The 26,864-nt window shown below is 35.5% G+C and overlaps 1 protein-coding gene across 1 annotated transcript in view; it reads right to left on the bottom strand.

Annotated features, from left to right (window-relative positions):
• The window catches only part of LOC133642495 (histidine decarboxylase-like), a 39,282-nt gene extending 13,749 nt beyond the window's left edge, over positions 1-25,533 (bottom strand). The window contains exons 1-9 of the mRNA XM_062036719.1: positions 25,490-25,533; positions 25,261-25,433; positions 23,490-23,603; positions 8,741-8,863; positions 8,536-8,679; positions 7,081-7,224; positions 6,931-6,997; positions 5,836-5,998; positions 3,613-3,703 (exon numbers count right to left, since the gene is read on the bottom strand). Coding sequence (XP_061892703.1) covers positions 3,613-3,703; positions 5,836-5,998; positions 6,931-6,997; positions 7,081-7,224; positions 8,536-8,679; positions 8,741-8,863; positions 23,490-23,603; positions 25,261-25,433; positions 25,490-25,517 — 1,047 coding nt within the window. The 5' untranslated portion in view covers positions 25,518-25,533. The remainder of the gene's footprint in view (positions 1-3,612; positions 3,704-5,835; positions 5,999-6,930; positions 6,998-7,080; positions 7,225-8,535; positions 8,680-8,740; positions 8,864-23,489; positions 23,604-25,260; positions 25,434-25,489) is intronic.
• Positions 25,534-26,864: the final 1,331 nt, after the last annotated feature.

The following is a 26,864-nucleotide window of genomic DNA, read 5'->3' as shown; positions in this document are numbered from 1 at the left end:
GAAGGTAAACAAAGTTAGTAGTAAGATGTTGATGATGTACTATAAAGTAGTAAGTTGATGATGTACCATGAAGTCAGTGGCTACTTGGGAGTTTTTCGTGACGAAGGTAAACAAAGTTAGTAGTAAGATGTTGATGATGTACTATAAAGTAGTAAGTTGATGATGTACCATGAAGTCAGTAGCTACTTGGGAGTTGTCGTGACGAAGGTAAACAAAGTTAGTAGTAAGATGTTGATGATGCTACTATAAAGTAGTAAGTTGATGATGTACCATGAAGTCAAGTAGCTACTTGGGAGTTGTCGTGACGAAGGTAAACAAAGTTAGTAGTAAGATGTTTGATGATGTACTATAAAGTAGTAAGTTGATGAGTGTACCATGAAGTCAGTAGCTACTTGGGAGTTGTCGTGACGAAGGTAAACAAAGTTAGTAGTAAGATGTTGATGAGTGTACTATAAAGTAGTAAGTTGATGATGTACCATGAAGTCAGTAGCTACTTGGGGAGTTGTCGTGACGAAGGTAAACAAAGTTAGTAGTAAGATGTTGATGATGTACTATAAAGTAGTAAGTTGATGATGTACCATGAAGTCAGTAGCTACTTTGGGAGTTGTCGTGACGAAGGTAAACAAAGTTAGTAGTAAGATGTTGATGATGTACTATAAAGTAGTAAGTTGATGATGTACCATGAAGTCAGTAGCTACTTGGGAGTTGTCGTGACGAAGGTAAACAAAGTTAATAGTAAGATGTTGATGATGTACTATAAAGTAGTAAGTTGATGATGTACCATGAAGTCAGTAGCCTACTTGGGAGTTGTCGTGACGAAGGTAAACAAAGTTAGTAGTAAGATGTTGATGATGTACTATAAAAGTAGTAAGTTGATGATGTACCATGAAGTCAGTGGCTACTTGGGAGTTTTCGTGACGAAGGTAAACAAAGTTAGTAGTAAGATGTTGATGATGTACTATAAAGTAGTAAGTTGATGATGTACCATGAAGTCAGTAGCTACTTGGGAGTTGTCGTGACGAAGGTAAACAAAGTTAGTAGTAAGATGTTGATGATGTACTATAAAGTAGTAAGTTGATGATTGTACCATGAAGTCAGTAGCTACTTGGGAGTTGTCGTGACGAAGGTAAACAAAGTTAGTAGTAAGATGTTGATGATGTACTATAAAGTAGTAAGTTGATGATGTACCATGAAGTCAGTAGCTACTTGGGAGTTTTCGTGACGAAGGTAAACAAAGTTAGTAGTAAGATGTTGATGATGTACTATAAAGTAGTAAGTTGATGATGTACCATGAAGTCAGTAGCTACTTGGAGTTGTCGTGACGAAGGTAAACAAAGTTAGTAGTAAGATGTTGATGATGCACTATAAAGTAGTAAGTTGATGATTGTACCATGAAGTCAGTAGCTACTTGGGAGTTGTCGTGACGAAGGTAAACAAAGTTAGTAGTAAGATGTTGATGATGTACTATAAAGTAGTAAGTTGATGATGTACCATGAAGTCAGTAGCTACTTGGGAGTTGTCGTGACGAAGGTAAACAAAGTTAGTAGTAAGATGTTGATGATGTACTATAAAGTAGTAAGTTGATGATGTACCATGAAGTCAGTAGCTACTTGGGAGTTGTCGTGACGAAGGTAAACAAAGTTAGTAGTAAGATGTTGATGATGTACTATAAAGTAGTAAGTTGATGATGTACCATGAAGTCAGTAGCTACTTGGGAGTTTTCGTGACGAAGGTAAACAAAGTTAGTAGTAAGATGTTGATGATGTACTATAAAGTAGTAAGTTGATGATGTACCATGAAGTCAGTAGCTACTTGGGAGTTGTCGTGACGAAGGTAAACAAAGTTAGTAGTAAGATGTTGATGATGTACTATAAAGTAGTAAGTTGATGATGTACCATGAAGTCAGTAGCTACTTGGGAGTTGTCGTGACGAAGGTAAACAAAGTTAGTAGTAAGATGTTGATGATGTACTATAAAGTAGTAAGTTGATGATGTACCATGAAGTCAGTAGCTACTTGGGAGTTTTCGTGACGAAGGTAAACAAAGTTAGTAGTAAGATGTTGATGATGTACTATAAAGTAGTAAGTTGATGATGTACCATGAAGTCAGTAGCTACTTGGGAGTTGTCGTGACGAAGGTAAACAAAGTTAGTAGTAAGATGTTGATGATGCACTATAAAGTAGTAAGTTGATGATGTACCATGAAGTCAGTAGCTACTTGGGAGTTGTCGTGACGAAGGTAAACAAAGTTAGTAGTAAGATGTTGATGATGTACTATAAAGTAGTAAGTTGATGATGTACCATGAAGTCAGTGGCTACTTGGGAGTTTTCGTGACGAAGGTAAACAAAGTTAGTAGTAAGATGTTGATGATGTACTATAAAGTAGTAAGTTGATGATGTACCATGAAGTCAGTAGCTACTTGGGAGTTGTCGTGACGAAGGTAAACAAAGTTAGTAGTAAGATGTTGATGATGCACTATAAAGTAGTAAGTTGATGATGTACCATGAAGTCAGTAGCTACTTGGGAGTTGTCGTGACGAAGGTAAACAAAGTTAGTAGTAAGATGTTGATGATGTACTATAAAGTAGTAAGTTGATGATGTACCATGAAGTCAGTAGCTACTTGGGAGTTGTCGTGACGAAGGTAAACAAAGTTAGTAGTAAGATGTTGATGATGTACTATAAAGTAGTAAGTTGATGATGTACCATGAAGTCAGTAGCTACTTGGGAGTTGTCGTGACGAAGGTAAACAAAGTTAGTAGTAAGATGTTGATGATGTACTATAAAGTAGTAAGTTGATGATGTACCATGAAGTCAGTAGCTACTTGGGAGTTGTCGTGACGAAGGTAAACAAAGTTAGTAGTAAGATGTTGATGATGTACTATAAAGTAGTAAGTTGATGATGTACCATGAAGTCAGTAGCTACTTGGGAGTTGTCGTGACGAAGGTAAACAAAGTTAGTAGTAAGATGTTGATGATGTACTATAAAGTAGTAAGTTGATGATGTACCATGAAGTCAGTGGCTACTTGGGAGTTTTCGTGACAAAGGTAAACAAAGTTAGTAGTAAGATGTTGATGATGTACTATAAAGTAGTAAGTTGATGATGTACCATGAAGTCAGTAGCTACTTGGGAGTTGTCGTGACGAAGGTAAACAAAGTTAGTAGTAAGATGTTGATGATGCACTATAAAGTAGTAAGTTGATGATGTACCATGAAGTCAGTAGCTACTTGGGAGTTGTCGTGACGAAGGTAAACAAAGTTAGTAGTAAGATGTTGATGATGTACTATAAAGTAGTAAGTTGATGATGTACCATGAAGTCAGTAGCTACTTGGGAGTTGTCGTGACGAAGGTAAACAAAGTTAGTAGTAAGATGTTGATGATGTACTATAAAGTAGTAAGTTGATGATGTACCATGAAGTCAGTAGCTACTTGGGAGTTGTCGTGACGAAGGTAAACAAAGTTAGTAGTAAGATGTTGATGATGTACTATAAAGTAGTAAGTTGATGATGTACCATGAAGTCAGTAGCTACTTGGGAGTTGTCGTGACGAAGGTAAACAAAGTTAGTAGTAAGATGTTGATGATGTACTATAAAGTAGTAAGTTGATGATGTACCATGAAGTCAGTAGCTACTTGGGAGTTGTCGTGACGAAGGTAAACAGGGTCCACACTAAACGTCTGCTGGAGCTTCAGTTTGTCCTTCACCCTGAAACAAGAACATCAACATTTGATCTCTCCTCCATTGTTCATCATCTCATTTTTATTCAGTACTTCTGCTTCTTCCTAAAATAATTATTGATCCTACATTGATCTTATATTGATCTCATATTGATCTTATATTGATCTTACATTGATCTTATATTGATCTTATATTGATCTTATATTGATCCTACATTGATCTTATATTGATCTTACATTGATCTTACATTGATCTTATATTGATCTTATATTGATCTTACATTGATCTTACATTGATCTTACATTGATCTTATATTGATCTTATATTGATCTTATATTGATCCTACATTGATCTTATATTGATCTTACATTGACTTATATTGATCTTATATTGATCTTATATTGATCCTACATTGATCTTATATTGATCTTACATTGATCTTACATTGATCTTATATTGATCTTATATTGATCTTATATTGATCTTACATTGATCTTATATTGATCTTATATTGATCTTATATTGATCCTACATTGATCTTACATTGATCTTACATTGATCTTACATTGATCTTACATTGATCTTATATTGATCTTACATTGATCTTACATTGATCTTACATTGATCTTATATTGATCCTATATTGATCTTACTTTGATCTTATATTGATCTTACATTGATCTTACATTGATCTTACATTGATCTTATATTGATCTTACATTGATCTTACATTGATCTTACATTGATCTTATATTGATCCTATATTGATCTTACATTGATCTTATATTGATCTTATATTGATCTTATATTGATCTTATATTGATATTACATTGATCTTATATTGATCTTATATTGATCTTACATTGATCTTATATTGATCTTATATTGATCTTACTTTGATCTTATATTGATCTTACATTGATCTTATATTGATCTTACATTGATCTTATATTGATCTTACATTGATCTTACATTGATCTTACATTGATCTTATATTGATCTTACATAGATCTTACATTGATCTTACATTGATCTTATATTGATCCTATATTGATCTTACATTGATCTTATATTGATCTTATATTGATCTTATATTGATCTTATATTGATATTACATTGATCTTATATTGATGTTATATTGATCTTACATTGATCTTATATTGATCTTATATTGATCTTACTTTGATCTTATATTGATCTTACATTGATCTTACATTGATCTTACATTGATCTTATATTGATCTTATATTGATCTTAAGATCAACCTAAGATCAAGATGATGTTCTTTACAAGTGTACGTACACTTTTGACCACAACTGTACATTGATCACATTGTTAATAGCACACAAGAGAGAGAGAGAGAGAGAGAGAGAGAGAGAGAGAGAGTGTGTGTGTGTGTGTGTGTGTGTGTGTGTGTGTGTGTGTGTGTGTGTGTGTGTGTGTGTGTGTGTGTGTGTGTGTGATATTTATGGCGACCGCAAAGTTGCGCTCCATAGGACCACTACAGACCTAAACCCGACGCTCCATAAGACCACTACAGTACTGGACCACTACAGACCTAAACCCAACACTCCATAGGACCACTACAGACCTAAACCCAACCCTCCATAGGACCACTACAGTACTGGACCACTACAGACCTAAACCCAACACTCCATAGGACCACTACAGACCTAAACCCGACGCTCCATAAGACCACTACAGTACTGGACCACTACAGACCTAAACCCAACACTCCATAGGACCACTACAGACCTAAACCCAACACTCCATAGGACCACTACAGACCTAAACCCAACACTCCATAGGACCACTACAGACCTAAACCCAACACTCCATAGGACCACTACAGACCTAAACCCAACACTCCATAGGACCACTACAGACCTAAACCCAATGCTCCATAGGACCACTACAGGCCTAAACCCAACCCTCCATAGGACCACTACAGTCCTGGACCACTACAGACCTAAACCCAACGCTCCATAGGACCACTACAGACCTAAACCCAACCCTCCATAGGACCACTACAGACCAAAACCCAACGCTCCATAGGACCACTACAGACCTAAACCCAAGCCTCCATAGGACAACTACAGTCCTGGACCACTACAGACCTAAACCCAACGCTGGATGTGGTTTTAAGGAGCTTGATTCACCAAAAAGCTGTGCAGTCGAAGTGAACCATCATCCATTTGGAGGGGTTGAAGACGAAGGAGTCTGCAAACTGGATGCCTTCAAGAGACCAACGCAGCTCCGGACACAAGTAGGCGGAGCCTGCATAGGCGGCGTCCACGTGGAGCCATAGTCCCTCCTCTGCACCTGTTTCATGATGATTAGTGACTAGATACTTACACATCATCATGATGATTAGTCACATGAAGACAAACGGGGTTTGTAGATGAAGATACTTACATGAAGACTAGGAGACAAGAAGACTAGATGACTAGATGACTAGAAGACTAGATGACTAGATACTTACACACTGGGTCCACCATGATGATTAGTGACATGAAGACTAAATGACTAGATACTTACACACTGTATCATCATCATGATGATTAGTCACATGAAGACTAGATGAAGATACTTACATGAAGACTAGGAGACAAGAAGACTAGATGACTAGAAGACTACAAGACTAGATGACTATATACTTACACACTGGGTCCACCATGATGATTAGTGACATGAAGACTAAATGACTAGATACTTACACATCATCATGATGATTAGTCACATGAAGACTAGATGAAGATACTTACACATCATCATGATGATTAGTCACATGAAGACTAGATGAAGATACTTACATGAAGACTAGGAGACAAGATGACTAGATGACTAGATGACTAGAAGACTAGATGACTAGATACTTACACATTGGGTCCACCATGATGATTAGTGACATGAAGACTAAATGACTAGATACTTACACACTGTATCATCATCATGATGATTAGTCACATGAAGACTAGATAAAGATACTTACATGAAGACTAGGAGACAAGATGACTAGATGACTAGATGACTAGAAGACTAGATGACTAGAAGACTAGAAGACTAGATGACTAGATGACTAGAAGACTAGATACTTACAGACAGGTCCCAGTTCAGAGAGGGCGTCGAAGGCACAGACTCCTGTGGTTCCCAGGGTGGCACACAGCTGACACACTTACATGAAGACTAGAAGACTAGATGACTAGATGACTAGATGACTAGATGACTAGAAGACTAGAAGACTAGATACTTACAGACAGGTCCCAGTTCAGAGAGGGCGTCGAAGGCACAGACTCCTGTGGTTCCCAGGGTGGCACACAGCTGACACACAACATGGAGTTATGTCCTCTGCAGTGGACATGTGTGCCATGGTCTTGGTTGGGAAGGTGTGGTGGACTACAAACCAGGAAGGGAAGTAGACCTCTCCGCCGGTCTTCTTGCACGGCCCGTCTCAGCGTGTCCCCCCTGAGGGCCAGCAGGTGGTCTGTGGGCAGGAACCGGATCTTCACCAGCGAGATGTGACCCGCCTTCTCCACTGACGAGTGCGCCTGTGACCACACACACTTCAGTTCCTCACCACCAGGACTAGGACCACACACACTTCAGTTCCTCACCACCAGGACTAGGACCACACACACTTCAGTTCCTCACCACCAGGACTAGGACCACACACACTTCAGTTCCTCACCACCAGGACTAGGACCACACACACTTCAGTTCCTCACCACCAGGACTAGGAGCACACACACTTCAGTTCCTCACCACCAGGACTAGGACCACACACACTTCAGTTCCTCACCACCAGGACTAGGACCACACACACTTCAGTTCCTCACCACCAGGACTAGGACCACACACACTTCAGTTCCTCACCACCAGGACTAGGAGCACACACACTTCAGTTCCTCACCACCAGGACTAGGAGCACACACACTTCAGTTCCTCACCACCAGGACTAGGACCACACACACTTCAGTTCCTCACCACCAGGACTAGGACCACACACACTTCAGTTCCTCACCACCAGGGACTAGGACCACACACTACAGTTCCTCACCACCAGGACTAGGAGCACACACACTTCAGTTCCTCACCAGCAGGGACTAGGACCACACACACTTCAGTTCCTCACCACCAGGACTAGGACCACACACAATTCAGTTCCTCACCACCAGGGACTAGGACCACACACACTTCAGTTCCTCACCACCAGGACTAGGACCACACACACTTCAGTTCCTCACCAGCAGGGACTAGGACCACACACACTTCAGTTCCTCACCACCAGGACTAGGACCACACACACTTCAGTTCCTCACCACCAGGACTAGGAGCACACACACTTGAGTTCCTCACCACCAGGACTAGGACCACACACACTTCAGTTCCTCACCACCAGGGACTAGGACCACACACTACAGTTCCTCACCACCAGGACTAGGACCACACACACTTCAGTTCCTCACCACCAGGGACTAGGACCACACACTACAGTTCCTCACCACCAGGACTAGGACCACACACACTTCAGTTCCTCACCACCAGGGACTAGGACCACACACTACAGTTCCTCACCACCAGGACTAGGACCACACACACTTCAGTTCCTCACCACCAGGGACTAGGACCACACACTACAGTTCCTCACCACCAGGACTAGGAGCACACACACTTCAGTTCCTCACCACCAGGGACTAGGACCACACACTACAGTTCCTCACCACCAGGGACTAGGACCACACACTACAGTTCCTCACCACCAGGACTAGGAGCACACACACTTCAGTTCCTCACCACCAGGACTAGGACCACACACTCTTCAGTTCCTCACCACCAGGGACTAGTAGACTACTAAGCACCTGATCAGAGGCGTAGGCCACCAGGGTGGAGTTGAGGACAGAGGGGTCCAGGTCCAGGTCCAGGTCTTGGTCCTGGTCCAGCTGCAGGATCTTGTCCTTCCTGGCGGCCAGCAGAGCCACCAGCGTGCTCTCACTCACCGTGCTCTGATTGGACGCTGAGAGTCAGCCAATCAGGAGCAAGAAGACAAGAAGATGATAGGTCTACCTGCAAGACTCCGCCCCCTCGGCTGTCACGGTGCTGATGGAGGAAGAAGTCAGGAAGTCCTAAAGCTCTGCACAGCCAATCCATGACCTTCATTTCTAACTCTGTGCACGCAGGACTGGACGCCTGTGTCAACATGTTAGCATTAGCATTAGCATTAGCATCACCTTCATTTCTAACTCTGTGCACGCAGGACTGGACGCCTGTGTCAACATGCTAGCATTAGCATTAGCATTAGCATCACCTTCATTTCTAACTGTGCACGCAGGACTGGACGCCTGTGTCAACATGTTAGCATTAGCATTAGCATTAGCATCACCTTCATTTCTAACTGTGCACGCAGGACTGGACGCCTGTGTCAACATGTTAGCATTAGCATTAGCATTAGCATCACCTTCATTTCTAACTGTGCACGCAGGACTGGACGCCTGTGTCAACATGTTAGCATTAGCATTAGCATCACCTTCATTTCTAACTCTGTGCACGCAGGACTGGACGCCTGTGTCAACATGTTAGCATTAGCATCAGCATCATCATCAGCATTAGCATCATCATTAGCATCATCATTAGCATCATCATCAGCATTAGCATCATCATTAGCATTTTTATCAGCATTATTAATAGCATTAGCATCATCATTAGCATTTTTATCAGCATTATTATTAGCATTAGCATCATTATTAGCATCATCATTAGCATCATCATCAGCATTATTATTAGCATTAGCATCATCATTAGCATTTTTATCAGCATTATTATTAGCATTAGCATCATTATTAGCATCATCATTAGCATCATCATCAGCATTATTATTAGCATTAGCATCATCATTAGCATCATCATCAGCATTATTATTAGCATTAGCATTATCATTAGCATCATCATTAGCATTTTTATCAGCATTATTATTAGCATTAGCATCATCATTAGCATCATCATCAGCATTATTATCAGCATTATTACTAGCATTAGCATCATCATTAGCATCATCATCAGCATTACTATTAGCATTAGCATCATCATTAGCATTTTTATCAGCATTATTATTAGCATTAGCATCATCATTAGCATCATCATCAGCATTATTATCAGCATTATTATTAGCATTAGCATCATCATTAGCATCATCATTAGCATTTTTATCAGCATTTTTATTAGCATTAGCATCATCATTAGCATCATCATCAGCATTATTATCAGCATTATTATTAGCATTAGCATCATCATTAGCATCATCATCAGCATTACTATTAGCATTAGCATCATCATTAGCATTTTTATCAGCATTATTATTAGCATTAGCATCATCATTAGCATCATCATCAGCATTATTATCAGCATTATTATTAGCACTAGTATTAGCATGAGCATTATTATTAGCATTATCATTAGCATTTTTATTAGCCTTATCATTAGCATTATTATTAGCCTTATTATTATTATTATTATTAGCCTTATTATTATTATTATTATTATTATCATTATTATTAGCCTTATCATTACTATTAGCACTAATGAAGAATTAAACGCACATTTTATTATATGAAGAGTTTTAACGTTTTTATTGTATATTTCTGTAAACAAGTATTGCATATTGTATGTGTGTACTCACCTAAGTATTGTATATTGTGCAAACATACTGAGTATGTGTGTACTCACCTAAGTATTGTATATTGTGCAAACATTGAAGTATTGAATATAGTACTGAGTATGTGTGTACTCACCCAAGTATTGTATATTGTGCAAACATTGAAGTATTAAATATAGTACTCAGTATGTGTGTACTCACCCAAGTATTGTATATTGTGCAAACATCGAAGTATTAAATATAGTACTCAGTATGTGTGTACTCACCCAAGTATTGTATATTGTGCAAACATCGAAGTATTAAATATAGGGGTGAGTATGTGTGTACTCACCCAAGTATTGTATATTGTGCAAACATTGAAGTATTAAATATAGTACTTAGTATGTGTGTACTCACCCAAGTATTGTATATTGTGCAAACATTGAAGTATTAAATATAGTACTCAGTATGTGTGTACTCACCCAAGTATTGTATATTGTGCAAACATTGAAGTATTAAATATAGGGGTGAGTATGTGTGTACTCACCCAAGTATTGTATATTGTGCAAACATTGAAGTATTAAATATAGTACTGAGTATGTGTGTACTCACCCAAGTATTGTATATTGTGCAAACATTGAAGTATTAAATATAGTATTGAGTATGTGTGTACTCACCCAAGTATTGTATATTGTGCAAACATTGAAGTATTAAATATAGTACTGAGTATGTGTGTACTCACCCAAGTATTGTATATTGTGCAAACATTGAAGTATTAAATATAGTACTGAGTATGTGTGTACTCACCCAAGTATTGTATATTGTGCAAACATTGAAGTAATAAATATAGTACTGAGTATGTGTGTACTCACCCAAGTATTGTATATTGTGCAAACATCAAAGTATTAAATATAGTACTTAGTATGTGTGTACTCACCCAAGTATTGTATATTGTGCAAACATCGAAGTATTAAATATAGTACTCAGTATGTGTGTACTCACCCAAGTATTGTATATTGTGCAAACATCGAAGTATTAAATATAGGGGTGAGTATGTGTGTACTCACCCAAGTATTGTATATTGTGCAAACATTGAAGTATTAAATATAGTACTTAGTATGTGTGTACTCACCCAAGTATTGTATATTGTGCAAACATTGAAGTATTAAATATAGTACTCAGTATGTGTGTACTCACCCAAGTATTGTATATTGTGCAAACATTGAAGTATTAAATATAGGGGTGAGTATGTGTGTACTCACCCAAGTATTGTATATTGTGCAAACATTGAAGTATTAAATATAGTACTGAGTATGTGTGTACTCACCCAAGTATTGTATATTGTGCAAACATTGAAGTATTAAATATAGTACTTAGTATGTGTGTACTCACCCAAGTATTGTATATTGTGCAAACATTGAAGTATTAAATATAGTACTGAGTATGTGTGTACTCACCCAAGTATTGTATATTGTGCAAACATTGAAGTATTAAATATAGTACTTAGTATGTGTGTACTCACCCAAGTATTGTATATTGTGCAAACATTGAAGTATTAAATATAGTACTGAGTATGCGTGTACTCACCCAAGTATTGTATATTGTGCAAACATTGAAGTATTAAATATAGTACTTAGTATGCGTGTACTCACCCAAGTATTGTATATTGTGCAAACATTGAAGTATTAAATATAGTACTGAGTATGCGTGTACTCACCCAAGTATTGTATATTGTGCAAACATTGAAGTATTAAATATAGTACTGAGTATGTGTGTACTCACCCAAGTATTGTATATTGTGCAAACATTGAAGTATTAAATATAGTACTCAGTATGTGTGTACTCACCCAAGTATTGTATATTGTGCAAACATTGAAGTATTAAATATAGGGGTGAGTATGTGTGTACTCACCCAAGTATTGTATATTGTGCAAACATTGAAGTATTAAATATAGTACTGAGTATGTGTGTACTCACCCAAGTATTGTATATTGTGCAAACATTGAAGTATTAAATATAGTACTTAGTATGTGTGTACTCACCCAAGTATTGTATATTGTGCAAACATTGAAGTATTAAATATAGTACTTAGTATGTGTGTACTCACCCAAGTATTGTATATTGTGCAAACATTGAAGTATTAAATATAGTACTTAGTATGTGTGTACTCACCCAAGTATTGTATATTGTGCAAACATTGAAGTATTAAATATAGTACTGAGTATGTGTGTACTCACCCAAGTATTGTATATTGTGCAAACATTGAAGTATTAAATATAGTACTTAGTATGTGTGTACTCACCCAAGTATTGTATATTGTGCAAACATTGAAGTATTAAATATAGTACTGAGTATGTGTGTACTCACCCAAGTATTGTATATTGTGCAAACATTGAAGTATTAAATATAGTACTGAGTATGTGTGTACTCACCCAAGTATTGTATATTGTGCAAACATTGAAGTATTAAATATAGTACTGAGTATGCGTGTACTCACCCAAGTATTGTATATTGTGCAAACATTGAAGTATTAAATATAGTACTGAGTATGTGTGTACTCACCCAAGTATTGTATATTGTGCAAACATTGAAGTATTAAATATAGTACTGAGTATGCGTGTACTCACCCAAGTATTGTATATTGTGCAAACATTGAAGTATTAAATATAGTACTTAGTATGCGTGTACTCACCCAAGTATTGTATATTGTGCAAACATTGAAGTATTAAATATAGTACTGAGTATGTGTGTACTCACCCAAGTATTGTATATTGTGCAAACATTGAAGTATTAAATATAGTACTCAGTATGTGTGTACTCACCCAAGTATTGTATATTGTGCAAACATTGAAGTATTAAATATAGTACTGAGTATGTGTGTACTCACCCAAGTATTGTATATTGTGCAAACATTGAAGTATTAAATATAGTACTGAGTATGTGTGTACTCACCCAAGTATTGTATATTGTGCAAACATTGAAGTATTAAATATAGTACTGAGTATGTGTGTACTCACCCAAGTATTGTATATTGTGCAAACATTGAAGTATTAAATATAGTACTGAGTATGTGTGTACTCACCCAAGTATTGTATATTGTGCAAACATCGAAGTATTAAATATAGTACTTAGTATGTGTGTACTCACCCAAGTATTGTATATTGTGCAAACATTGAAGTATTAAATATAGTACTGAGTATGTGTGTACTCACCCAAGTATTGTATATTGTGCAAACATTGAAGTTTTAAATATAGTACTGAGTATGTGTGTACTCACCCAAGTATTGTATATTGTGCAAACATTGAAGTATTAAATATAGTACTTAGTATGTGTGTACTCACCCAAGTATTGTATATTGTGCAAACATTGAAGTATTAAATATAGTACTTAGTATGTGTGTACTCACCCAAGTATTGTATATTGTGCAAACATTGAAGTATTAAATATAGTACTTAGTATGTGTGTACTCACCCAAGTATTGTATATTGTGCAAACATTGAAGTATTAAATATAGTACTTAGTATGTGTGTACTCACCCAAGTATTGTATATTGTGCAAACATTGAAGTATTAAATATAGTACTTAGTATGTGTGTACTCACCCAAGTATTGTATATTGTGCAAACATTGAAGTATTAAATATAGTACTGAGTATGTGTGTACTCACCCAAGTATTGTATATTGTGCAAACATTGAAGTATTAAATATAGTACTTAGTATGTGTGTACTCACCCAAGTATTGTATATTGTGCAAACATTGAAGTATTAAATATAGTACTGAGTATGCGTGTACTCACCCAAGTATTGTATATTGTGCAAACATTGAAGTATTAAATATAGTACTTAGTATGCGTGTACTCACCCAAGTATTGTATATTGTGCAAACATTGAAGTATTAAATATAGTACTCAGTATGTGTGTACTCACCCAAGTATTGTATATTGTGCAAACATTGAAGTATTAAATATAGTACTGAGTATGCGTGTACTCACCCAAGTATTGTATATTGTGCAAACATTGAAGTATTAAATATAGTACTGAGTATGTGTGTACTCACCCAAGTATTGTATATTGTGCAAACATTGAAGTATTAAATATAGTACTCAGTATGTGTGTACTCACCCAAGTATTGTATATTGTGCAAACATTGAAGTATTAAATATAGGGGTGAGTATGTGTGTACTCACCCAAGTATTGTATATTGTGCAAACATTGAAGTATTAAATATAGTACTGAGTATGTGTGTACTCACCCAAGTATTGTATATTGTGCAAACATTGAAGTATTAAATATAGTACTTAGTATGTGTGTACTCACCCAAGTATTGTATATTGTGCAAACATTGAAGTATTAAATATAGTACTTAGTATGTGTGTACTCACCCAAGTATTGTATATTGTGCAAACATTGAAGTATTAAATATAGTACTTAGTATGTGTGTACTCACCCAAGTATTGTATATTGTGCAAACATTGAAGTATTAAATATAGTACTTAGTATGTGTGTACTCACCCAAGTATTGTATATTGTGCAAACATTGAAGTATTAAATATAGTACTGAGTATGTGTGTACTCACCCAAGTATTGTATATTGTGCAAACATTGAAGTATTAAATATAGTACTTAGTATGTGTGTACTCACCCAAGTATTGTATATTGTGCAAACATTGAAGTATTAAATATAGTACTGAGTATGCGTGTACTCACCCAAGTATTGTATATTGTGCAAACATTGAAGTATTAAATATAGTACTTAGTATGCGTGTACTCACCCAAGTATTGTATATTGTGCAAACATTGAAGTATTAAATATAGTACTGAGTATGCGTGTACTCACCCAAGTATTGTATATTGTGCAAACATTGAAGTATTAAATATAGTACTGAGTATGTGTGTACTCACCCAAGTATTGTATATTGTGCAAACATTGAAGTATTAAATATAGTACTCAGTATGTGTGTACTCACCCAAGTATTGTATATTGTGCAAACATTGAAGTATTAAATATAGGGGTGAGTATGTGTGTACTCACCCAAGTATTGTATATTGTGCAAACATTGAAGTATTAAATATAGTACTGAGTATGTGTGTACTCACCCAAGTATTGTATATTGTGCAAACATTGAAGTATTAAATATAGTACTTAGTATGTGTGTACTCACCCAAGTATTGTATATTGTGCAAACATTGAAGTATTAAATATAGTACTTAGTATGTGTGTACTCACCCAAGTATTGTATATTGTGCAAACATTGAAGTATTAAATATAGTACTTAGTATGTGTGTACTCACCCAAGTATTGTATATTGTGCAAACATTGAAGTATTAAATATAGTACTTAGTATGTGTGTACTCACCCAAGTATTGTATATTGTGCAAACATTGAAGTATTAAATATAGTACTGAGTATGTGTGTACTCACCCAAGTATTGTATATTGTGCAAACATTGAAGTATTAAATATAGTACTTAGTATGTGTGTACTCACCCAAGTATTGTATATTGTGCAAACATTGAAGTATTAAATATAGTACTGAGTATGCGTGTACTCACCCAAGTATTGTATATTGTGCAAACATTGAAGTATTAAATATAGTACTTAGTATGTGTGTACTCACCCAAGTATTGTATATTGTGCAAACATTGAAGTATTAAATATAGTACTCAGTATGTGTGTACTCACCCAAGTATTGTATATTGTGCAAACATTGAAGTATTAAATATAGTACTGAGTATGCGTGTACTCACCCAAGTATTGTATATTGTGCAAACATTGAAGTATTAAATATAGTACTGAGTATGCGTGTACTCACCCAAGTATTGTATATTGTGCAAACATTGAAGTATTAAATATAGTGCTGAGTATGTGTGTACTCACCCAAGTATTGTATATTGTGCAAACATTGAAGTATTAAATATAGGGGTGAGTATGTGTGTACTCACCCAAGTATTGTATATTGTGCAAACATTGAAGTATTAAATATAGTACTGAGTATGTGTGTACTGACCCGAGTATTGTATATTGTGCAAACATTGAAGTATTAAATATAGTACTTAGTATGTGTGTACTGTGTACTGACCCGAGTATTGTATATTGTGCAAACATTGAAGTATTAAATATAGTACTGAGTATGTGTGTACTCACCCAAGTATTGTATATTGTGCAAACATCGAAGTATTAAATATAGTACTCAGTATGTGTGTACTCACCCAAGTATTGTATATTGTGCAAACATCGAAGTATTAAATATAGTACTCAGTATGTGTGTACTCACCCAAGTATTGTATATTGTGCAAACATCGAAGTATTAAATATAGGGGTGAGTATGTGTGTACTCACCCAAGTATTGTATATTGTGCAAACATTGAAGTATTAAATATAGTACTTAGTATGTGTGTACTCACCCAAGTATTGTATATTGTGCAAACATCGAAGTATTAAATATAGTACTCAGTATGTGTGTACTCACCCAAGTATTGTATATTGTGCAAACATCGAAGTATTAAATATAGGGGTGAGTATGTGTGTACTCACCCAAGTATTGTATATTGTGCAAACATTGAAGTATTAAATATAGTACTCAGTATGTGTGTACTCACCCAAGTATTGTATATTGTGCAAACATCGAAGTATTAAATATAGTACTCAGTATGTGTGTACTCACCCAAGTATTGTATATTGTGCAAACATCGAAGTATTAAATATAGGGGTGAGTATGTGTGTACTCACCCAAGTATTGTATATTGTGCAAACATTGAAGTATTAAATATAGTACTTAGTATGTGTGTACTCACCCAAGTATTGTATATTGTGCAAACATTGAAGTATTAAATATAGTACTCAGTATGTGTGTACTCACCCAAGTATTGTATATTGTGCAAACATTGAAGTATTAAATATAGTACTGAGTATGTGTGTACTCACCCAAGTATTGTATATTGTGCAAACATTGAAGTATTAAATATAGTACTGAGTATGTGTGTACTCACCCAAGTATTGTATATTGTGCAAACATTGAAGTATTAAATATAGTACTGAGTATGTGTGTACTCACCCAAGTATTGTATATTGTGCAAACATTGAAGTATTAAATATAGTACTGAGTATGTGTGTACTCACCCAAGTATTGTATATTGTGCAAACATTGAAGTATTAAATATAGTACTGAGTATGTGTGTACTCACCCAAGTATTGTATATTGTGCAAACATTGAAGTAATAAATATAGTACTGAGTATGTGTGTACTCACCCAAGTATTGTATATTGTGCAAACATCAAAGTATTAAATATAGTACTTAGTATGTGTGTACTCACCCAAGTATTGTATATTGTGCAAACATCGAAGTATTAAATATAGTACTCAGTATGTGTGTACTCACCCAAGTATTGTATATTGTGCAAACATCGAAGTATTAAATATAGGGGTGAGTATGTGTGTACTCACCCAAGTATTGTATATTGTGCAAACATTGAAGTATTAAATATAGTACTTAGTATGTGTGTACTCACCCAAGTATTGTATATTGTGCAAACATTGAAGTATTAAATATAGTACTCAGTATGTGTGTACTCACCCAAGTATTGTATATTGTGCAAACATTGAAGTATTAAATATAGGGGTGAGTATGTGTGTACTCACCCAAGTATTGTATATTGTGCAAACATTGAAGTATTAAATATAGTACTGAGTATGTGTGTACTCACCCAAGTATTGTATATTGTGCAAACATTGAAGTATTAAATATAGTACTGAGTATGTGTGTACTCACCCAAGTATTGTATATTGTGCAAACATTGAAGTATTAAATATAGTACTTAGTATGTGTGTACTCACCCAAGTATTGTATATTGTGCAAACATTGAAGTATTAAATATAGTACTTAGTATGTGTGTACTCACCCAAGTATTGTATATTGTGCAAACATTGAAGTATTAAATATAGTACTTAGTATGTGTGTACTCACCCAAGTATTGTATATTGTGCAAACATTGAAGTATTAAATATAGTACTTAGTATGTGTGTACTCACCCAAGTATTGTATATTGTGCAAACATTGAAGTATTAAATATAGTACTGAGTATGTGTGTACTCACCCAAGTATTGTATATTGTGCAAACATTGAAGTATTAAATATAGTACTTAGTATGTGTGTACTCACCCAAGTATTGTATATTGTGCAAACATTGAAGTATTAAATATAGTACTGAGTATGTGTGTACTCACCCAAGTATTGTATATTGTGCAAACATTGAAGTATTAAATATAGTACTGAGTATGTGTGTACTCACCCAAGTATTGTATATTGTGCAAACATTGAAGTATTAAATATAGTACTGAGTATGCGTGTACTCACCCAAGTATTGTATATTGTGCAAACATTGAAGTATTAAATATAGTACTTAGTATGCGTGTACTCACCCAAGTATTGTATATTGTGCAAACATTGAAGTAATAAATATAGTACTGAGTATGCGTGTACTCACCCAAGTATTGTATATTGTGCAAACATTGAAGTATTAAATATAGTACTGAGTATGCGTGTACTCACCCAAGTATTGTATATTGTGCAAACATTGAAGTATTAAATATAGTACTGAGTATGTGTGTACTCACCCAAGTATTGTATATTGTGCAAACATTGAAGTATTAAATATAGTACTGAGTATGCGTGTACTCACCCAAGTATTGTATATTGTGCAAACATTGAAGTATTAAATATAGTACTTAGTATGCGTGTACTCACCCAAGTATTGTATATTGTGCAAACATTGAAGTATTAAATATAGTACTGAGTATGTCTGTACTCACCCAAGTATTGTATATTGTGCAAACATTGAAGTATTAAATATAGTACTCAGTATGTGTGTACTCACCCAAGTATTGTATATTGTGCAAACATTGAAGTATTAAATATAGTACTGAGTATGTGTGTACTCACCCAAGTATTGTATATTGTGCAAACATTGAAGTATTAAATATAGTACTGAGTATGTGTGTACTCACCCAAGTATTGTATATTGTGCAAACATTGAAGTATTAAATATAGTACTGAGTATGTGTGTACTCACCCAAGTATTGTATATTGTGCAAACATTGAAGTATTAAATATAGTACTGAGTATGTGTGTACTCACCCAAGTATTGTATATTGTGCAAACATCGAAGTATTAAATATAGTACTTAGTATGTGTGTACTCACCCAAGTATTGTATATTGTGCAAACATTGAAGTATTAAATATAGTACTGAGTATGTGTGTACTCACCCAAGTATTGTATATTGTGCAAACATTGAAGTTTTAAATATAGTACTGAGTATGTGTGTACTCACCCAAGTATTGTATATTGTGCAAACATTGAAGTATTAAATATAGTACTTAGTATGTGTGTACTCACCCAAGTATTGTATATTGTGCAAACATTGAAGTATTAAATATAGTACTTAGTATGTGTGTACTCACCCAAGTATTGTATATTGTGCAAACATTGAAGTATTAAATATAGTACTTAGTATGTGTGTACTCACCCAAGTATTGTATATTGTGCAAACATTGAAGTATTAAATATAGTACTTAGTATGTGTGTACTCACCCAAGTATTGTATATTGTGCAAACATTGAAGTATTAAATATAGTACTTAGTATGTGTGTACTCACCCAAGTATTGTATATTGTGCAAACATTGAAGTATTAAATATAGTACTGAGTATGTGTGTACTCACCCAAGTATTGTATATTGTGCAAACATTGAAGTATTAAATATAGTACTTAGTATGTGTGTACTCACCCAAGTATTGTATATTGTGCAAACATTGAAGTATTAAATATAGTACTGAGTATGCGTGTACTCACCCAAGTATTGTATATTGTGCAAACATTGAAGTATTAAATATAGTACTTAGTATGCGTGTACTCACCCAAGTATTGTATATTGTGCAAACATTGAAGTATTAAATATAGTACTGAGTATGCGTGTACTCACCCAAGTATTGTATATTGTGCAAACATTGAAGTATTAAATATAGTACTGAGTATGTGTGTACTCACCCAAGTATTGTATATTGTGCAAACATTGAAGTATTAAATATAGTACTCAGTATGTGTGTACTCACCCAAGTATTGTATATTGTGCAAACATTGAAGTATTAAATATAGGGGTGAGTATGTGTGTACTCACCCAAGTATTGTATATTGTGCAAACATTGAAGTATTAAATATAGTACTGAGTATGTGTGTACTCACCCAAGTATTGTATATTGTGCAAACATTGAAGTATTAAATATAGTACTTAGTATGTGTGTACTCACCCAAGTATTGTATATTGTGCAAACATTGAAGTATTAAATATAGTACTTAGTATGTGTGTACTCACCCAAGTATTGTATATTGTGCAAACATTGAAGTATTAAATATAGTACTTAGTATGTGTGTACTCACCCAAGTATTGTATATTGTGCAAACATTGAAGTATTAAATATAGTACTGAGTATGTGTGTACTCACCCAAGTATTGTATATTGTGCAAACATTGAAGTATTAAATATAGTACTTAGTATGTGTGTACTCACCCAAGTATTGTATATTGTGCAAACATTGAAGTATTAAATATAGTACTGAGTATGCGTGTACTCACCCAAGTATTGTATATTGTGCAAACATTGAAGTATTAAATATAGTACTTAGTATGCGTGTACTCACCCAAGTATTGTATATTGTGCAAACATTGAAGTATTAAATATAGTACTGAGTATGCGTGTACTCACCCAAGTATTGTATATTGTGCAAACATTGAAGTATTAAATATAGTACTGAGTATGTGTGTACTCACCCAAGTATTGTATATTGTGCAAACATTGAAGTATTAAATATAGTACTCAGTATGTGTGTACTCACCCAAGTATTGTATATTGTGCAAACATTGAAGTATTAAATATAGGGGTGAGTATGTGTGTACTCACCCAAGTATTGTATATTGTGCAAACATTGAAGTATTAAATATAGTACTGAGTATGTGTGTACTCACCCAAGTATTGTATATTGTGCAAACATTGAAGTATTAAATATAGTACTTAGTATGTGTGTACTCACCCAAGTATTGTATATTGTGCAAACATTGAAGTATTAAATATAGTACTTAGTATGTGTGTACTCACCCAAGTATTGTATATTGTGCAAACATTGAAGTATTAAATATAGTACTTAGTATGTGTGTACTCACCCAAGTATTGTATATTGTGCAAACATTGAAGTATTAAATATAGTACTTAGTATGTGTGTACTCACCCAAGTATTGTATATTGTGCAAACATTGAAGTATTAAATATAGTACTGAGTATGTGTGTACTCACCCAAGTATTGTATATTGTGCAAACATTGAAGTATTAAATATAGTACTTAGTATGTGTGTACTCACCCAAGTATTGTATATTGTGCAAACATTGAAGTATTAAATATAGTACTGAGTATGCGTGTACTCACCCAAGTATTGTATATTGTGCAAACATTGAAGTATTAAATATAGTACTTAGTATGTGTGTACTCACCCAAGTATTGTATATTGTGCAAACATTGAAGTATTAAATATAGTACTCAGTATGTGTGTACTCACCCAAGTATTGTATATTGTGCAAACATTGAAGTATTAAATATAGTACTGAGTATGCGTGTACTCACCCAAGTATTGTATATTGTGCAAACATTGAAGTATTAAATATAGTACTGAGTATGCGTGTACTCACCCAAGTATTGTATATTGTGCAAACATTGAAGTATTAAATATAGTGCTGAGTATGTGTGTACTCACCCAAGTATTGTATATTGTGCAAACATTGAAGTATTAAATATAGGGGTGAGTATGTGTGTACTCACCCAAGTATTGTATATTGTGCAAACATTGAAGTATTAAATATAGTACTGAGTATGTGTGTACTGACCCGAGTATTGTATATTGTGCAAACATTGAAGTATTAAATATAGTACTTAGTATGTGTGTACTGTGTACTGACCCGAGTATTGTATATTGTGCAAACATTGAAGTATTAAATATAGTACTTAGTATGTGTGTACTCACCCAAGTATTGTATATTGTGCAAACATTGAAGTATTAAATATAGTACTTAGTATGTGTGTACTCACCCAAGTATTGTATATTGTGCAAACATTGAAGTATTAAATATAGTACTTAGTATGTGTGTACTCACCCAAGTATTGTATATTGTGCAAACATTGAAGTATTAAATATAGTACTTAGTATGTGTGTACTCACCCAAGTATTGTATATTGTGCAAACATTGAAGTATTAAATATAGTACTGAGTATGTGTGTACTCACCCAAGTATTGTATATTGTGCAAACATTGAAGTATTAAATATAGTACTTAGTATGTGTGTACTCACCCAAGTATTGTATATTGTGCAAACATTGAAGTATTAAATATAGTACTGAGTATGCGTGTACTCACCCAAGTATTGTATATTGTGCAAACATTGAAGTATTAAATATAGTACTTAGTATGTGTGTACTCACCCAAGTATTGTATATTGTGCAAACATTGAAGTATTAAATATAGTACTCAGTATGTGTGTACTCACCCAAGTATTGTATATTGTGCAAACATTGAAGTATTAAATATAGTACTGAGTATGCGTGTACTCACCCAAGTATTGTATATTGTGCAAACATTGAAGTATTAAATATAGTACTGAGTATGCGTGTACTCACCCAAGTATTGTATATTGTGCAAACATTGAAGTATTAAATATAGTACTTAGTATGTGTGTACTCACCCAAGTATTGTATATTGTGCAAACATTGAAGTATTAAATATAGTACTGAGTATGTGTGTACTCACCCAAGTATTGTATATTGTGCAAACATTGAAGTATTAAATATAGTGCTGAGTATGTGTGTACTCACCCAAGTATTGTATATTGTGCAAACATTGAAGTATTAAATATAGGGGTGAGTATGTGTGTACTCACCCAAGTATTGTATATTGTGCAAACATTGAAGTATTAAATATAGTACTGAGTATGTGTGTACTGACCCGAGTATTGTATATTGTGCAAACATTGAAGTATTAAATATAGTACTTAGTATGTGTGTACTGTGTACTGACCCGAGTATTGTATATTGTGCAAACATTGAAGTATTAAATATAGTACTGAGTATGTGTGTACTGTGTACTGACCCAAGTGAAGCCCACACAGTTGATGGCGTCTGCCAACATGTCTCCCAACAAGGACGGCCATGATGTCAGACTGGGGTAGTAAGCGTGCATGTGAGGACTCTGCCAGTGAACCACCTGTAACACACATGATGTCATAGTAGTACTGTATACATGATGTCATAGTAGTACTGTGTATATGATGTCATAGAAGTACTGTATACATGATGTCATAGTAGTACTGTATACATGATGTCATAGTAGTACTGTGTATATGATGTCATAGAAGTACTGTATACATGATGTCATAGTAGTACTGTATATATGATGTCATAGTAGTACTGAATAGAAGATGTCATAGTAGTACTGTATACATGATGTCATAGTAGTACTGTATACATGATGTCATAGTAGTACTGCATATATGATGTCATAGTAGTACTGTATATATGATGTCATAGAAGTACTGTATATATGATGTCATAGTAGTACTGTATACATGATGTCATAGTAGTACTGTATATATGATGTCATAGTAGTACTGTATACATGATGTCATAGTAGTACTGTATATATGATGTCATAGTAGTACTGTATACATGATGTCATAGTAGTAAATATATGTGATGTCATAGCAGTACTGTATACATGATGTCATAGTAGTACTGTATATATGATGTCATAGTAGTAAATATATATGATGTCATAGTAGTAATATACATGATGACAGTAAATATATATGATGTCATAGTACTACTGTATACAGTAAACATATATGATGTCATAGTGGATAGTGAAGTGAATTATATTTATATAGCGCTTTTCTCTAGTGAGTCAAAGCGCTTGTACATAGTGAAAGCCAACATGTAAGCAGGTGGGTCAAGTGTCTTGCCCAAGGACACAACGGCAGTGACTAGGATGGAGGAAGCGGGGATCGAACCTGGAACCCTCAAGTTGCCGGCACGGCCACTCTACCAACCGAGCTATACCCATCGTGGTACTTTACAGTACTATGATGTCATTGTGGATAGTAGTAATGTATGCAGTAAATGTATATGATGTCATAGTGGATAATAGTACTACATACAGTAAATATTTACAGTACTATGATGTCATAATGGATAGTAGTACTGTATACAGTATTATGATGTCATAGTGGATAGTAGTACTGTATAGAGTAAATATTGGCAGTATTATGATGTCACAGTGAATAGTAGTACTGTATAAAGTAAATATTTACGGTATTATGATGTCATAGTGGATAGTAGTACTGTATACAGTAAATATTGACAGTACTATGATGTCATGGTACTTTACTGTAGTACTGCATGTAGTACTACAGTAAAGTGTGTATGTAGTACTTCAGTAAAGTGTGTATGTAGTACTACAGTAAAGTGTGTGTGTAGTACTACAGTAAAGTGTGTATGTAGTACTACAGTAAAGTGTGTGTGTAGTACTTCAGTAAAGTGTGTATGTAGTACTACAGTAAAGTGTGTTTGTAGTACTACAGTAAAGTGTGCATGTAGTACTACAGTAAAGTGTGTGTGTAGTACTACAGTAAAGTGTGCATGTAGTACTACAGTAAAGTGTGTGTGTAGTACTACAGTAAAGTGTGCATGTAGTACTACAGTAAAGTGTGTGTGTAAGAGCAGGTACTTACTCACTATACTGTAGTACTGCATGTAGTACTACAGTACAGTGTGTACAAGAGCAGGTACTTAGTCAGTACTGCATGTAGTACTAGAGTACAGTGTAGTACTAGAGTACAGTGTAGTACTAGAGTACAGGTACTTACTCCCGGCATGACGACTCTCTGGAAGTCCTCAAAGATGGCGTCCCAGTCCTCGGACTCTGCGGGCGCACGTTCGGGGATGAGGGCGGTCATGTAACCTGGTTTCACGTCTGGAATGACTCTGCGGTCCTGGATGGTGCTCAGGTACTTGGTGATGTAGTCCACCAGCTCCTTACCTGGGATCAGGACTCACAGTCATGTGACTCATGATGAATTAGGCTTGTTCATGTACCTCGAAGGTTGTACTCCTCAGCCTGCATCTCTGCGTCCTGTGCCGTCTCCACACTCCGCCTCTCCACCGCGTCGCTCCATTTATACACGCTTGGGGGACCACCCCTCACCCTCACCCTCACCCCCACCCTCACCCTCACCCTCACCCCCACCCTCACCCTCACCCTCACCCTCACCCTCACCCTCACCCCCACCCTCACCCTCACCCTCACCCTCACCCTCACCCCCACCCTCACCCTCACCCTCACCCCCACCCTCACCCTCACCCTCACCCTCACCCTCACCCTCACCCTCACCCCCACCCTCACCCTCACCCTCACCCTCACCCTCACCCTCACCCTACTTCATATAGGACTCACTTTACTTCATATAGGACTCACTCCACTTCATATATGACTCACTCCACTTCATATAGGACTCACTTTACTTCATATATGACTCACTTTACTTCATATATGACTCACTCCACTTCATATAGGACTCACTTTACTTCATATATGACTCACTCCACTTCATATAGGACTCACTCCACTTCATATAGGACTCACTTTACTTCATATAGGACTCACTCCACTTCATATAGGACTCACTTTACTTCATATAGGACTCACTTTACTTCATATAGGACTCACTCCACTTCATATAGGACTCACTTTACTTCATATAGGACTCACTCCACTTCATATAGGACTCACTTTACTTCATATAGGACTCACTCCACTTCATATAGGACTCACTCCACTTCATATAGGACTCACTCCACTTCATATAGGACTCACTTTACTTCATATATGACTCACTCCACTTCATATAGGACTCACTCCACTTCATATAGGACTCACTTTACTTCATATAGGACTCACTCCACTTCATATAGGACTCACTTTACTTCATATAGGACTCACTTTACTTCATATAGGACTCACTCCACTTCATATAGGACTCACTTTACTTCATATAGGACTCACTCCACTTCATATAGGACTCACTTTACTTCATATAGGACTCACTCCACTTCATATAGGACTCACTCCACTTCATATAGGACTCACTCCACTTCATATAGGACTCACTTTACTTCATATATGACTCACTCCACTTCATATAGGACTCACTCCACTTCATATAGGACTCACTTTACTTCATATAGGACTCACTCCACTTCATATAGGACTCACTCCACTTCATATATGACTCACTTTACTTCATATATGACTCACTCCACTTCATATAGGACTCACTCCACTTCATATAGGACTCACTTTACTTCATATAGGACTCACTTTACTTCATATAGGACTCACTCCACTTCATATATGACTCACTTTACTTCATATAGGACTCACTCCACTTCATATAGGACTCACTCCACTTCT

Source organism: Entelurus aequoreus, linkage group LG02 (genome assembly GCF_033978785.1).
Source record: "Entelurus aequoreus isolate RoL-2023_Sb linkage group LG02, RoL_Eaeq_v1.1, whole genome shotgun sequence".
Lineage (NCBI taxonomy): Eukaryota > Metazoa > Chordata > Actinopteri > Syngnathiformes > Syngnathidae > Entelurus > Entelurus aequoreus.
Note: the sequence above shows the minus strand (reverse complement) of the source record. Positions and strands in the feature narration are given on the sequence as shown.